This window comes from Macaca fascicularis, chromosome 7 (genome assembly GCF_037993035.2).
Source record: "Macaca fascicularis isolate 582-1 chromosome 7, T2T-MFA8v1.1".
NCBI lineage: Eukaryota > Metazoa > Chordata > Mammalia > Primates > Cercopithecidae > Macaca > Macaca fascicularis.
This window is the reverse complement of record NC_088381.1, coordinates 136,669,399-136,685,467: the sequence shown is the minus strand read 5'-3', so window position 1 is coordinate 136,685,467 and position 16,069 is coordinate 136,669,399. Positions and strand designations below refer to the sequence as shown.

The following is a 16,069-nucleotide window of genomic DNA, read 5'->3' as shown; positions in this document are numbered from 1 at the left end:
TGGGGGGAGGATGGAGGAGGAGGGAGGGTTGTGGCGCCGCCTAGAATTCAGAGCGCGCGTGGAAAGTAGTGAGTTAGTTGCTCGGTGGGCTTTTTCTGGGAGGAAGGGGCATTCAGGAAGGATTAGGGTTTTCTTGACTAAAGTATAAAGATTGGATGCGTGAAAAGAAACGCCACGCCTAGGCCTGGTAAAACAATCGGCCCTGGTTGTGGTCTTTTTTTGCGACCCCCCCCACCCGCCCACACCCGGAGAGCGCCGGCTGCAAAGCGAGCGCGAGTATCGACGCGTGCGGCGCGCTAAACTGTGCCGCGCTCGCCCCCGCCAGGCCGTGTCCTCCTGGGGGAAAAAGTTTCCCTATTCCCCCCCGCACCGCGCCCCACCCTACGCCCCGCTGGAAAAAAAAACAGCAACATAAAATCCTAGACTTGAACGTTCTGTGCGTCCCAAATTTCTAATGTCCTCGGCCTGCCGGGTTTGCGGAGGGGAGGCGAGTGTAGAAGAGAAGTCGGGAAAAGGTAAGTTGTGCAGACACTTGGGGAAGTTTCAAGGGGATCACCAGCTCAAGATGGAAACCACGGACCGGGCGCTAAGGACGGGCTTCAGCTCCCGCTGGCAAAAAGAGAAAGTCGAGCCTGCCTTCCTGCCCAACAAAAAACAACAACACGACAACAAGAACCCCGGAGGGAGTGGAATGAGTGACGTCACAGCCGCGCTCTGAGGCTGACAAAGGAGGGGGCGCGCCCCTCCCGCTCTGCGCCCGCGCAGCCCCGGAGAGGGGCGCCTGAAGCGCGGGGTAGGGAAGTCAGCCGACTCGAAACTTTTCCTCTTTAAGAAAAAAAAAAGTTGTGCGCGGCTCGGAGTGGGTTTTTTTTTTTTTTTTTTTTCCGCCTTCTTTTCTCGTCTCCCCTCCCCCTTCTTCCTTTTGAAAGTTTCTTCTCCTCCCCCTGCCCCCCCCCTCCCCGCCTGACCGCATGGCTGATTCAACTCCAGTGTCAATCAACTTCTTTTTCCTCCTCTTCCTCATTTAAATAAGTTTAAAGCTCCTCCTCCCCCCGGCCCACCAAATCTGAAACTTTATAAATTGGGCTTTGCGCGCCCCAGCCCCGGAGTCAGAAAGGCGAGGGGCGCCGGGAACTGGCGTGTGGGACTCCAGACAGGAGAGGCTGCGCCTTCCCCGCATCGGGACCTTCGCGACACACCAGATCCTCGCCCCTGGCCCGCGCGAGCGCACAGAATGACCACCACCCTCGTGTCTGCCACCATCTTCGACTTGAGCGAAGTTTTATGCAAGGTAAAGGGGGGCGGAGCGTTTGCTTTTCAAAAAGTCTTTTTCTTTTGCCTTAAAATATAATCCCCAAAAGTTTGGGTCTTGGAAGGCAGTGGGGTAGGTGGTGCAGCGAGATGATTCTTTTCTCCTCCCGCATTTCTCCCAAGTTTGAAGGAATTTGGCCTCGTCCTTCCCACCCTTTGAGTTTCAACAGTTCCTGGCGGGGATTACATGTGAATCTGGAGGCCAGGGTTTTGAGGGGCGAAGTTTGCCTGGCAGGGCAGCCCGGAGGCCTCGGGGGGAGGGCTGAGATTGGGACAAGTTTTGGGCGATTCTTTTTTACGTAACGTGCTGCTGGATCCCAGGTTCGCTGGTCTGATCGGGTTCCCAGTGTGCGTCCTAGGTCTGTCCAGCAGCATTACCCACCCGTGGGGTTGGGAGTGGGAGATCCCTCGGGGAAGTGAGTCTCGGGACGTTGTTTTCCTCCACTCTTTGCGGGGTGCTGGGGCTATGCGAGGAAGAAAGGCCAAGTTGTGATTCAAAAAGATGTTGCAGAACAAGTTTGCAGTGGGGCTTGAGTCCGCCCTAGCTCCGTTGGGCTTCTTCCCGCGATAGCCGATCGTGCAGCAAACTTTGGGGTGAAAGAGGCATTCAGGTTGACCCGCTTACCTGTGTTGCAGAGGCATTGCGGTTCGTCGATTGCGGCGGGGGGTGGGGGGAGGATGGGGGGGAGGATGGGGGGGCGGGTGGCGACGAAATGCTGGCTTGAACTCAAGAGTCCCGCGAGTAAGGATTTAATGGGGGCCTCCTTAAAACATGTTGCTTGTCAGCCAGTGTTGAAAAAGCAAGTTTTAAGCTCGGAATGTTCCAGGACTGCGGTTTAAATATACATAGCAAAAGCCTACGGATGTTGTTAAATTTCTTTCCAACCTCCCCCTCCCAATTTGAAAGGGTGAAGCTGCTGGGCTACTTTTTAATTGCTGAAGTGTTCTGCCTTCTCTTAACACGTCGGGTCATGTTGCTCTGTTTTCCCAGCTTGCTGCTCCTGTTGGTGCAGCTGCCAACGCCCCAGGGCTTCAGGGTTGGGGTGCAGGGACGCCGAGGAGCTGAAGAGTAACTTTAAAAAAGTTTGAATTTTTCAGCTTCCTTCCTTCCCTGCACATTCCCAAACTCCACTTGCCGGCCCGGCTGCCAGAGCTCCCCAACACTTCTTCCTTCTTTTCTCGACTCTCCTGGCTCTTTGATCTATTTCTTTCTTTGGCCCCCTCCCCCCTCAGGACTTTTTAAATGAACCTCATTGTTGGGAACCAGCTCTCCACTGGGTTCCTGTAATCCTCTCGGTGGGGTGGTTGCAGTTACAGATTCCCGGTCCCCCCCTGCTGATCCTAAGGGACCAACATTAGAATTTGCACAATGACATCCACATGGGCTGGGAACTAACTCCTAGGTCCCTGACCTGCACCCTTTCCAAATCTTGGGTATATTTGGGCAGGTGACCAGGGTCCTATTGGAACAGAAACCTGCCATTGGTGGCTCTGCCCCCATCCCCACCACCCCCAATCTGCTATTGACAAGGAGGTGGGTAGGGGGGTTGGTGCTTTCCTTTTCCTTTCCATCTGCAGCTTTGCGTTAAAGATTAAACACTGGAGCTCTTATCCAAGCCTGCTATTGCAGCCAGAAGACTAATTGCAAAGGCATCTTCTCAGTGAAGGGGGCGGGGTGGGCTGGGGGTGAGTGGAAATGGTGAGAGATTATTGTAGAAAATATCTTTTCTGGGAACTTAGGGCAGAGAGTTTTATTTTCAGGAATCACATCCCTGTCTCCCTCAACCTCAGACCAGGCCCCCAATCTCCTCCCCACAAGAAAAAGCAAAGGCAGTCTGAAAACCTGTTGCCAAAGGAAGGGAACACTTCTGAAGGAGAAATTTGAGAGTCTTAGGCCAGGTCTTGAGGGAGGGGGTATCAATTAAGCAGAGACTGATTAGAAGGGGACCTAAACTAGCCTATAATAGACTCCTTTCTGAGGTTTACCTGTTTTTGTTGCGGCGGGGGGCGGGGAGGGGAGCAGGGGGGCAATCTAGATAGGTCCGGGTTGTGTGAGATATTTTGAGTTGAAGAATCTGTTTGACCAGTAAAGAAGTTGAACTTTACAGATTAAAGTGGTAGCTTTGAGGACAGAGGATATGGGGGTTGCATTTCAGGAGTCAGCGTGGAGCAGTGTGCTTGTCACACAGTCTGGATCTTGTGGTGAATGGCCTATGGGAGGGAGAGAGCGAAGGGAGCTTGCTAGAGCAGAGGTAGACATGAGTTCTTTGAGAAGGAGCGGGCGTTTGTGATTGTGTAGGGGGCTGCCCATAGTGGACATCCTGGTGGGGTTTCCTCCGTCCTTACCATCCTCTCTCTTCTCTTTTCAGGGTAACAAGATGCTCAACTACAGTGCTCCCAGTGCAGGGGGTTGCCTGCTGGACAGAAAGGCAGTGGGCACCCCTGCTGGTGGGGGCTTCCCTCGGAGGCACTCAGTCACCCTGCCCAGCTCCAAGTTCCACCAGAACCAGCTCCTCAGCAGCCTCAAGGGTGAGCCAGCCCCCGCTCTGAGCTCGCGAGACAGCCGCTTCCGAGACCGCTCCTTCTCGGAAGGGGGCGAGCGGCTGCTGCCCACCCAGAAGCAGCCCGGGAGCGGCCAGGTCAACTCCAGCCGCTACAAGACGGAGCTGTGCCGCCCCTTTGAGGAAAACGGTGCCTGTAAGTACGGGGACAAGTGCCAGTTCGCACACGGCATCCACGAGCTCCGCAGCCTGACCCGCCACCCCAAGTACAAGACGGAGCTGTGCCGCACCTTCCACACCATCGGCTTTTGCCCCTATGGGCCCCGCTGTCACTTCATCCACAACGCCGAGGAGCGCCGTGCCCTGGCCGGGGCCCGGGACCTCTCCGCTGACCGTCCCCGCCTCCAGCATAGCTTTAGCTTTGCTGGATTTCCCAGTGCCGCTGCCACCGCCGCTGCCACCGGGCTGCTGGACAGCCCCACGTCCATCACCCCACCCCCTATTCTGAGTGCCGATGACCTCCTGGGCTCACCTACCCTGCCCGATGGCACCAATAACCCTTTTGCCTTCTCCAGCCAGGAGCTGGCAAGCCTCTTTGCCCCTAGCATGGGGCTGCCCGGGGGTGGCTCCCCAACCACCTTCCTATTCCGGCCCATGTCCGAGTCCCCTCACATGTTTGACTCTCCCCCCAGCCCTCAGGATTCTCTCTCGGACCAGGAGGGCTACCTGAGCAGCTCCAGCAGCAGCCACAGTGGCTCAGACTCCCCGACCTTGGACAACTCAAGACGCCTGCCCATCTTCAGCAGACTTTCCATCTCAGATGACTAAGCCAGGGTAGGGAGGGACCTCCTGCCTACTCCAGCCCCTTCCCTGCACCCACATCCCATACCCTCTTCTCCCTACCCATCCAATTCCCCACAGGCCCTACATTCACAAGGTTAAGCTCAACCCCTTCCCCCAGCACCTCAGAATGCCCCCTCCCTCTCCCCCTCATAACCCCACCTAACATAAGGACAAGTCAATTTGTCAGTAGCTTCTTCTGGCTTGAAACCCCCTCCCTGGATTTTAGCCCACTTACCATGCATAACAGACAAGTCCCATATTTTGTCAGTAGATGCCTTTTTCTCCCCCCCCTCCCCGGCTTAAGCCTTAAGTGCCAAATCACAAGAGAAAAGCAGTAACAGTTTACAGAAGCAACTTAGTGCCTTGTAATCTAACTTTGTCACTGTGACTACATTACCTCTTCAGCGCCAGAGGGCACCCGTGGGCCTCCCTCCCGGAGCCTCTGCCCATGGGGGGGTGGAGACCCGGAACCAGCAGCCCCCTCCACTGGCGACACAACTGCACCTTCCCTCATTTCAGTCTCCCGCACACTTATTCCTCCCCTTTTCCCGGCGGCACGTCTCCCCCTGTCCCCTCTCCCCGGCCCCTTGAAAGAGTTGTTGCCAGACTAGGGTTTTGGGGGAAATCTGTCTTGACATTCAAAACCTTTTTCTTCCCGATCTGAATCCCTGTTGACTAATCTTGCCTGGGTTTGTGTAGGTCTGCAGGAAGGAAGGCTGAAAAAGCGGATGAAGATTTTGACTTAAGTGGGACTTTGTGATTTAATTTTTTCTTTTTTTTTAAGTGGGGAGGAAGGGGAAGCTAGATGGACTAGGAGAGACTTGATTTTGGTGCTAAAGTTCCCCAGTTCATATGTGACATCTTTTTAAAAAAAATAACAACAAAAAAAAAAAATGAGAGAAAAGCTAAAAAAAAAAAAAAAAAAAAAAAAAGTAAGGGGTGAGCAGTTAATGGTATTCATTCCACATACAATATCTGTGTAAAACGATTTCCTGTAGAAGTAGCTTTAATGGTTTTTGCTCTAGAATACCGTAGGTCTATCCTTAGAGCACTCACGCCATGCTTTCTTCCCTGGGTTTTAAACTTCATATAACTTTCAGAAATTGGAGAGCAAAAATTTTGCTTGTCACTGCACATCAATATAAAAAAGCTTATTTAACTTATCAAAACGTATTTATTGCCAAACTATGCTTTTTTTGTTAATTTTGTTCATATTTATCGGGATGACAAATCCATAGAATATATTCTTTTATGTTAAATTATGATCTTCATATTAATCTTAAAATTTTGTGACGTGTCTTTTTCCTTTTTTCCACAGTTTTAATATATTATTCTTCAACGACATTTTTTTGTAACTTTACACTTTTTTGGTTATTTTATTTTAAAAAAATGAAAAATTAATTTAAAAAAATGCAAAAAACTGTTGGATTATTTATTTTAGAAATTCCCCCCTTTGTGTCGGACTGCAAATTGAGTTTCTTTCTCTTTAGGCCTTTCACAACTAGGACTGAGAATGTATGTAAAAGTTCTGTGACAGTACAGAAGGAAAACAACTTTTTATGTATAGCTTCTAAAAGGGAAAAAAAAAAAGAGAGAAACCCTTTGACTTCCACGTGCCCATCTCAAGACATTCCACTCACAGATTTGAGGTTCTGGATTCCAGGTCTGGAGTTTTCCAATGTTAATGTAAACAGAACTGGCACACACACATTAAGATGAATGTAATTATTATTCCTCTTGCTGGTCACTACCGTCGCTTTCTATTTCTCTTTCTTTGTGTGAATTTATTTAAAAGAAAAAAAAACTTTTTGTAACGACTATTTGCAGTTTAAAAATCAATAAACCCCGTTTTTTCAAGAAACATTGATGGTGGAGCTGGTTTTACTTGGTTTTGGTTTGACTTTGCCAGTAAGGTTCTCCCCTTGTATACCGTGCAGGTCCTGGGGAGGAGGGGAGAGAGGGCTGTGGCTGTGGTTGGCCACATCTCATCCCTATAGCTAAGCCTATAGCTCCCTTCCTTGATGCTGGCAGTTTGCTGAGTTTAGAGGGGACGGGGTGGAGGTTTTCTGCAAAGGAGCCTGAACTTCCTGCTGTATTACTTCTGGAAAGACTGCAGTGTGTTAGTTGTTGGCTGAATAGCAACGGGCCCAGCCTTGCCGACACCTGTGTAGCCTCAGCGGTTCTTCTGGGGAGCCAAGGCTCAGGGCCTTCCAGTCTGCCCCGCCCAGCCTGTTGTCTTCATTCCTTTGGATAGTGTTTGGGGTGTCAAAATGATAAAGGAGGACCTAGCACATGGCAGTTGCAGTCTTGGATTTGAGTGAGTTCTTTTATTGGGGTGCCTTGGGCTCATTTTGCCCACAGGAAATTTACCTCAGTCCTAGCCTTTCAACACGTACCCGCGTGGGGTGGGTGTAAGGAAGCACTGCCTGCTTGGAGAGGAACATCCAGCGGGGTGAGGGGCTCAGTCACAAGGAACTGGGGACTGGGACTGGATTTGACATACCCTTTTGGGTTTGGAGGGCTGTTAAGGGGAAGTGAGTGTTAACACTGGCCAGCACAACACAGCAAGTAACCAAGGGTTCCCACCACCTTAGTTACAATCTCAGATGCTATGCAAAATTAGGTGTGTTGTCATCTTGGGAAAGGTGGGGTCTCCTTGGCTAGAAGCACCCCCACCAAGGCTGGATGACCACTTACAGGTGGCATTTCACCTGCTGGAGGAGTTGGAACTTTCTCAAAATCTTGAGTGTGAGCCTTGGGAGGATTTATTTGGGGACAGGCAGAGATTGCTATTTGAAGCTCACTTGCCTTTGGTTCCTTACACCGAGTAAGTTTTGGGGGTTCAGCTGAGTCACCATGATTCCACCAGTCCTCTTCCAAAGGTCTGCAGCAGACATTGGGCAGGCCAGGGATGTCCCTGAGACTCGAAGACCTACCTCTACTCTCAACTCATTTTCCTGGTCATCAGGTATCTACTGGGGATCAGGGGGGTGAGGCAGAAAAACAGGGACTATTACCTGTTCTAGGGCAGGGGCTGGTGGTTTAGGAAGGGGAAAAGCAGCCCTTCTTGGGACTGGAGTAAACCTAGGCCTCTTGTTCCTTAAGGAGGAAATGGCTTTGTGTGTATGTGGAGGTGGTGGTGGTGGTTGGTGGTGGTGGCATGTGATCTTTTCGGAGTAAAAACAAAAAATACATTTAATCATTCACCTTGAGCTCATTCCCTGCAGGCATACCTGAGCATGTGGCAGACACCTTTCTAACTTCCCCTCTCATGGTGACACTGGTTAGGTTCCTAGAGGCCCAGGCATACCTCCTGGCCAGCCCTGAATTTCCTCTATGGGAGTCAGTCCTTTGACTTAGTCAGTCCTTTGACTTTGTCTAACCAAGACAGAGACATTGACTACTGGAGGCCCTGGAGGGTGGGGGTTGGCTGTAAAGCCCAGGGGAGACTCCTTATCATGTGGGGAAGCTCCATGTCCCCGGGCCTTAACCCTTTACCTCCACCTAAGTGTCTCCCTGGGGAACTCACTCAGGCTGGGATTGAGGTCACCCAGGCCCATGTGTGGTGGCCACAAGAGCCTGGTTGTGTCCCTTCAAGTCCTTAAAGTTAAAGGAACTAACTGTTCCCTTGGGAAAGGGAACAGCAGAATCTTTCAGGCCCATTATTTCTCCAGGATGTTAGAAGAAGGGGCCTCAGCAGCAGCCCGGTACTGTAGTCCGGCAGGGAGGCCGGGGAAGTGTGAGCCCAGAGCTGGCAAGAAACTCCTATCTCTGAGCTGCTCTGCAGCTGGGAAGGATAGGAACTATGCCGAGGGAGTTGAAGGGAAGGCCTTCACGAGGGAAGTGGGTCAGGAAAGGCCAGGCCAATCCTGGGGCACAAGGCCTTCTTCTCCACCCCTTACCCTGGAGGCCGGGGTGTCTTGAAGGCTGGGTTTAGGGGCCTGCACCAGGTCTGCCATGGATGAGTGGGGCCTCTGTGGCTGCTGGCCCTGCAACCCACTCTCTGGCTGTTAGATGAAGATCTTCCCTTGGAGTAGCTCAAAGAAATGAGCTATTTTGGCCACTGAGCAATGCCTTTCCTGGCCTGGAGGCCTCATTCTCAGGAGGAAGGCTAGGGGCCTGCTACAGTTCAGTGACACTCATGAAAGGAGGGCTTTGAGGGCCAACTGAGATTGTGGGTTAGTCTGAAGATGGGTTTTACAGTCAAGTGTATCACAAGGCACTGGTTACTGAAGAGGTTGAGTGGGTCATGGCAGGGGAAGGATCCAGGGCATGAAGGAAGAAGAGGTGTTGAATGGAGCCCTTGGACCAGGGTTCAAATCCCAGCTCCCCTTCTACCAGCTGTGCTTTGGATAAATGACTCAACCTTGGATTTTTCAGCTGTGTCTCAAGGGGTTACTGTGAGATCAAGTGAGCCATTAGTCATGACAGCTCTTTGTAAGTGCCAGGTAGTCCTCTAAGAACCTCCTGTGTATTAACTCATTGAATGATCATAATGACCCCATGGAGGAAGCTCTATACTATTCCCTTTGTACAGATGGAGAAATTGGGGTGCAGAGAAATTCACTAATTTGTCACACAGGGAGACAGTGTCAGAATTTGAACCCAGGCAGGCAAGCTCCATCACTGCGTTTCCCCACTATGCTAGAGTGTTGTAGGCTGGGACACTGGTGCAGTCCCTGGCACATAGTAACTGCAAATCAATCAGTGTTAGTTGCCCTCTCCCTTGGCCTTTTGTGGAGATTCTGCATGAACAGAGGAGGCAACCAGTTGGATTAGATGATTCTGCACACACCCCCTCTGTTGAGTGCCATGACCTCACCTCCCAAGAGGCCCTGCATTGGCACATTTGGAGGATGGAGTCTGGGAGGAGGGGGTAAGCCATCCCCTTGGACTTTCCCCTTCTCTGCCTGCCATGAGGTGGCTTCTGTTAATGATCAACAGACCAAAGGGTGCCCTGGGGCTGCCTCAGGGAGTTGGCTCCATGCCCTTCTTCCCCCGGGGTCTTCCACCCCTGTGTGTAGCCAACCATTTAATCATGTCTGGCTGGACTGACTGGAGGCTACCTGAGTTCAGAGGGGGAGGAGGCAGGGAGGTTAGCCAGGATCCTGGTCACCCCCTTGCTGCCTTGCAGGTGGCCCTTCTAAGGTCTGCCGCTTGCCTGCTGGGCAGCAGGCAGAGATTCTGAAGGTTGGAAAGCAAGGCAAAACCTCAGCCTTTTCTTGAGGTCAGGTCAGCACTGGGGGTCTCACCTCTTGATAGGTAAGGCTTGTGTTGAGAAACCTGGCCTACAATGCTTTCTGTGGGAGTCCCAGATGGTTACAGCTGAGTTACCATCATAGAGAACTAGACTCTGAGGAGCCAGGGCAGGGGTTGCCCGTGAGAGCCAACTGCTGGTCAGTGGACAAGGATGCCTCCTCCACATTGAGGCTGTTTGCAGTTGTTTTGAAATGTTGGCAAAGCCCAGATCTCAAAGTACAGGGCTGTGAGTGATGACTGTACCTGTGCTATCAGCTTGGGTTGCAATAAGAATAAATATGGGCAATTGCCAGAACTAAAGCAATTTTTTCAGCACCTGGAGCCAGGCAGGTAGCTTCCCCCTGACTCTAAATGTACTTCAGGGAGAAGGAGCTCATGACCACACAGGTTAGCGTTCATTTCTGCCAATCCCAGTATTCCAGGGCTATGGGAGGCTCTGTTGTCCTTGGTAAGGAGCTAGTTTTGGAGTTACAGGGACCTGGGTTCAAGTCCCTGTTCGGCCTCAAAGTCACTTGTGACTTTAAGCTAAACACTTAGTAAAAAGTTAAGATCCCAGTTTCCTCATTTGTAAAATGGGATGATGGTGATGATGATGATGATAATGATATCTAGGTCAATGGATAGAAAAACTGTGGTATTGTCACACCATGGAATACTATGCAGCTACATAAAAGAACAAATAACTGATACACAACAATGTGGATGAATTGCAAGAGCAAAGTTGAGTGAAAGAGACCAGCCACAACAGAGCACATATTGTATGAGCCCATTTGTATGAAGTTCATAAACAGGCAAAAGTGACCTATGATGATTGATATTTGATTAGAAGATAGAGCATACATGTAAAAGTTCATTGACCTGTGCACTGAAGATTTGAGCACTTCACTGTAAGTTATACTTCAAAAATACAAACCTATACAGTTGTCACAAGTGTTAAATAATACATGTAAGGAAAAGAAAAAGAAATTCAGTACCTGGCCCATTATAGGCACTTAATAAATTGTGGCTGATCTTTGTAATAGCAACAGTGGAGGATGCAGGTACTATTCTAGTCCCCTTTTATAGAAGGAGGGAATGGTCTCAGAGCAGCCGAGTAACTTGCCCAGGGGATGTGGGGTTTGAATCCCACCCCAGTAGCTCTCAAGCTTGCACACTGTCCTACTACCTAATACTGTCCCTCAGTGAACAGGTGCTGTTTCTGCAGGAAAGCTAAATTCGCAGTAATCCAGGCACAACCAAGTTGACTAATTAGTAAGTGTAATCATCTACATTAGAAAAGTTTTTATTTTTGCAGATTTAAAATAAGCCTCCTTGCTAGTCAGTACCTCCCACACCCTGTGAGAGGTAAGGGGAGGCTGATTTGGGGGCTAGCTGGGCTCTGAGTGGCTGGAGAGAGGAGAACCTTGACTATCTGGTGGGCCAGCATCCAGAGGCCACTGTCCTGGGAGTCACCCTGTGGGCTGCTTGCCTGCCTGTCCTGGCCTATCCCTCCCCTGGGCTGATAAGGGCTGTGAGGCCTCTGAGGGGCCTGACTGGCTTAGAGGGGCCTTGGGGAACGCCTGCCTGGCCCAGCCCCACTTCACTGGCTCTCAAGCTCAAGGGTGCACGGAAACCTTATATGGCTATCACAGCACCACTTCCACTCTCTGTTGCATTCTACTCTTTTGGGAAGTGGTTCTTGGAGTTCCACAGGGAGATGTTCAGCTCAACCAGTAGATCCAGCCACCCCAAGGAGCTGGGAGTGAGTTCTTGCTGGGCTGACCTCCTCTGTGCAGTATCTGCACAATTGGCTTAGCCTCAGTGCTCCGGGAAGGGCCCAAGGCTTGGGGTCAGACAGCAGGGCAAAATTTGAGGAGGTGCTCACTCTCAGGGTCTTACAAGTGAGTGCCTCCTGAAGTTGCACACACTAGGCTTGTGATTTGCTTTACTCTCATTCCAGCCCTGTCAGGCAGCCCTGGATTTGTGATCCTGCTCAGCCATTTTCAAGCTGTTTGATCTTGAGCAAGTTGCTTAACCTCTCTGAGACTTGTTTTTCTCCTCTACGCATGGGGTACAGGAAGCATACTCACCCTGCCCACATTATAGGGCTGTGGTGAGGATCAGATGAAATGGGGAGGAAGGAGCTCTGGAAATGACAAGACCCTAGACAAATGTCATATTGAGAGTGTGGGAGCAGCTTGCCATCCTCAGAATGACAGAGCCCTTCTCTAAAGCTGTTTGAGTATCAAAATGTGGTACTTTGCCATCTTGGCTCACTCTCTTGATTTTCTACCGCAAACTCACATATGGTGTGAGTGTTATAGGTGGTTCTCTTGAATTTATATAGTAAAAATAATAACATGAACCAGGAGTTGTGAAGACTTATCATGCACACTGGCAGCTGGGCCTCTATCACATGGTTGCATCATTAGCCCCATTTTACAGATGGGGAAAGTTGGGCTCAGGGAGAAGTCACTATTCCCAATTACACAGCTGTATACCACTGAGCCAGGACCCAGGTCTGTTGGGCTGCAACACCCAAGCTCTCGGCCTCCACTTGTAAAAGGAGGCAGATGTCAAATGGCCTGAGTCACTTAACAGGTCCAGGTTCCGATGTTCACCTTCCCCTGGGGACCCATTGTCATGGAGGAGAATTTCTCCTCTCAGCCCATCCTTTCCTGAGATGTCTCCATCACATCTGGTCACCCTCTCTGCAGCCCAGGGGCCTGGGGTAGTGAGCAGAGGTAGGGTTCGCTTTCTGCCTCCTTTACAAACGGAAGAGCTGAGGTGAAACGTGGTGTTGGCAACTGCGCTGGGCTCACCTTTGGGTGCAGCAGTGGCTTTGAAACCACGCCTGTTCTCAGTGGTGCTGCTGCATGGTTGGGGTGGAGGAAACCATATTTTATCACTCACAGGGGTGTTGTCTTGTGTAATGTGTGATCAGGAGGGAGCCTTCTAAGGGCTAAGCTGATTATTTTCTAATCAGTTAACAGCTTTGTAGTCTACTTGAAACTTGTGACCTTGGGGCTGGCTGTAGAAGGCACCAGGATCGTTGCTGGCATTGGTGTTCCCTCTTTTGGTGCCTTGTTTTCTGAGAGATACTGTCCATTATGATTAGACTGCATTCAAGCAGTTCCTCTCCATTCAAGGAAGTCATTTATTCCTGCAAATGCAGGGGTCAGAGGGGGAAAAATGGTGGATTCTCAGAGCTCCAGCCAGCAGCAGAAGCCAGCAAGGGAGGAGGAAGGAGGCATGACCAGATCAGCACAGCCAGCGCTCAGATCCTCCCCCAGCTGCCTCAAGCCAAGGGAAGGAGGGCAGGGCTCTGAGGCTTCCTTCATTGGCTCAGGAAGGCCTGTCTCCTAAGGACTTTTTTTCCTTTGTTACTAACGATTTTACTGGGCCAGCCTAGCGGGCTCTGAGGCATTAGGAGCAGCCAGGCAGTTGGTTCAGTTAGACTATTAGACTTGGGTAAAAGCTGAAATAGTGCCAACTTTGGTGTTGTCCCTAACCCCTGCTTATCTCTGTGCATCCTGTAGCTTTTGGGTTGGTTTGGGGCAGGAGCTGCATCTTCCCACACAATGGATGACACCTGCAACCCAAACGATGTGCCCACCCTCGAATGGAAACCCCTTCAGCAGCGTGTGGTCAGACATTCTGGGGAGATTGCTGGAGTGCAGGTTCACATGAAAGGGGGTTAGGGAGCTGGGCTTTCTCTTCATAAGCATGCACTAAATATCTCTGGAGGTTTAGATGTCCATCCCCACATACAAGCAAACCTGGGGGTTACGCATTGCTGCAGCTGCCACCAGTTTGGAGACTGAAAGGAACAAGTCCCACCCCGGCCATCGCTTGCTGATGAAACTTGATGGTCACTTTCTATTTCCAGGCTTCCATTTTCTTCTCTGTGAGCTAGAGGGTGGGGCCAAAGAATAGTTTGTTTCATGATTCCATGAATATCTTAGAAAGCAAAATGCACAGAGCCAAATTTCCTTTGCCACGCCGCATGACAGGGCAACGGAACTGGCAGTGTTGTTGCTATAAAACCCCAACTAGAGTTACAGACGGAAGGGAGTTGGTATGTCCTGTCACTGATGTCAGGTGACTCACACAGATGGGTTTGGGACTCTAGAAGCTGGCTGTCGGAACATCTTTGAAGTGGTGGTTTTAAACACTTTTATGAACTGTAGGCTGAATGAGAACATGTAAGTCATTCTCTTGGTATGTTGTATTTTCCCAAACACGCTATTTCAAATTGAAACATTGCAACAACTGTCTTAATTTAGGATGTGCTTTGCATTTGAACATGCTCCTTATTAGCTGACTGGTTTTTGTGATGCTCAGAGAATGAGTTACTCAGGTTTAAAGTCACAGGGAGGCAGATTTTGGCTCAGTCCAGGGAAGACCTTTTTAAGATGCTGAGCTGACCTTTGGAGGTAGTGGACTTCCTGTTGTTAGTAATGTTCAAACAAAAGCTAGGTGTTCCCCCCACCCAACTCTCCCTCTCCTGGGTCAGGGACATTGCAGAGTGATTCTTTGACATCCTATCCAAAGCAGTCCCCCCCTCCTCACTCTCTATGTATCATTCTGGTTTAATATTTCAGTACTTATTACTCTCAGAAAGTGCCAAGTTCATTTAATTATTGACTTGTCTGTCATTATCTCACCCAGCTTGAAGGTAAATCTGGTGAGGCAGACTCCTGGGCTCTTATTAATTGTTTTTTTTTTTTTTTTTTTTTTTGAAGTAGAGTCTCACTCCGTCACCCAGGCTGGAGTGCAGTGGCTTGATCTCGGTTCACTGCAACCTCCACCCCCAGGGTTCAAGTGATTTTTCTGCCTCAGCCTCCTGAGTAGCTGGGACTACAGGTGCCTGCCACCACGCCTGGCTAAGTTTTGTATTGCTAGTAGAGACAGGGTTTGACTATGTTGGCCAGGCTGGTCTCGAACTCCTGACCTCAAGTAATCTGTCTGTCTCAGCCTCCCAAAGTGCTGGGATTATGGCATGAGCCACCGCGCCTGGCCTCCTGTTCACCATTCTATTTCATATCAACGCTGATGCCTGGCGCTCAGCAGGCACTTACCTACTGAATGGATGATTTTTCTATTGGTACAGGTGTTAGAGCTTCTAAGAGCCCAATGTTCTAAGGGATTGGACCTTCAAAAGCTGGCTGTAGGTGTTTGAGGGAGCCGTGGTGTCCTGAGATTAATGAGTAGAGGAGTGAGTATTAGGAATTGGACATGTGGCCCCTCTCTGGCTGTTTGTCCTGGGGTGAGTCACCCGACCTTTTTGGGTCTCAGTTGCTTCATTTGTAAAAAGAAAGAGTTGGATTCAGTTATCTTTATGGCTCCTTCCAGCTGGACTATCTTGTGATTCAAGTATTCTGTGTTTGTACTCACTCCTCTGTTCTCAAACTGTTTGTTCAACTCTCTTTTATTAGGGGTTCTAGGCCTGTTGAAACTGACAAAAAAAAGTAGCCCTGGGAAGCAAAGAGTAAATATTATACAAGTGCAAATGAATTACTATTGTATTCTGTATAACAAATTATAAGGACTACAGAGAGACTCCAAGGGAACTGACGATTTAATTAAATAATCATCAGGTTAAATATAGCTCATTCAACTGTGGTACAAATGAACAATTGAGGATTTCTTTCCTGATACGTTTTAGCCATCTGATAGTGTGCTCAGCCACAACATACCCACTACTCTCTGATTTTAAATATACGTTATAAATGGGATGAGTTTATACTTTCTTTCTTCTCTCTGTGGTCTCTCCAGGAGATGGCTAGTAAGCCTGGATGATTCCATATTACTGGTGAGAAAATGCAAAATAAGCTGTTCTTAATAACAGCATTAAAACAACCCTTGCAAAGGATGGCACCGAATGGTGGGTGCATGTTGAAGTGGAAGGCACAGAGGTGCCTAATTTTTTTTTTTGTGAAGTAAATTTTGTTGTGAAATACATTTTCTTCTTTCTGCATGCTCCTGGAAGAGCTCTCCTCTTCTGTATCCTGAAGTGTTACCCAAATGCCACACATGATAGCAACAAATTCAGAATGACCTCTGTGATGAATCAGTCAGCACATAGATGGGTACTGGGTTCTAATGCAATGCAGAAGGGGCTGTATGGATCCAAAAGGCATAGAACGTGGTCCTCATGCACACAGTTTACGTTT

At 49.6% G+C, this 16,069-nt stretch overlaps 1 protein-coding gene across 1 annotated transcript; it reads left to right on the top strand.

Annotated features, from left to right (window-relative positions):
* Positions 1 to 1,105: 1,105 nt before the first annotated feature.
* ZFP36L1 (ZFP36 ring finger protein like 1) lies at positions 1,106 to 6,516 on the top strand. The gene is made up of 2 exons (XM_045396605.2): positions 1,106 to 1,291; positions 3,681 to 6,516. The coding sequence occupies exons 1-2, from the start codon at positions 1,235 to 1,237 to the stop codon at positions 4,638 to 4,640; spliced, it is 1,017 nt and encodes a 338-aa protein (XP_045252540.1). The 5' UTR covers positions 1,106 to 1,234; the 3' UTR covers positions 4,641 to 6,516.
* Positions 6,517 to 16,069: the final 9,553 nt, after the last annotated feature.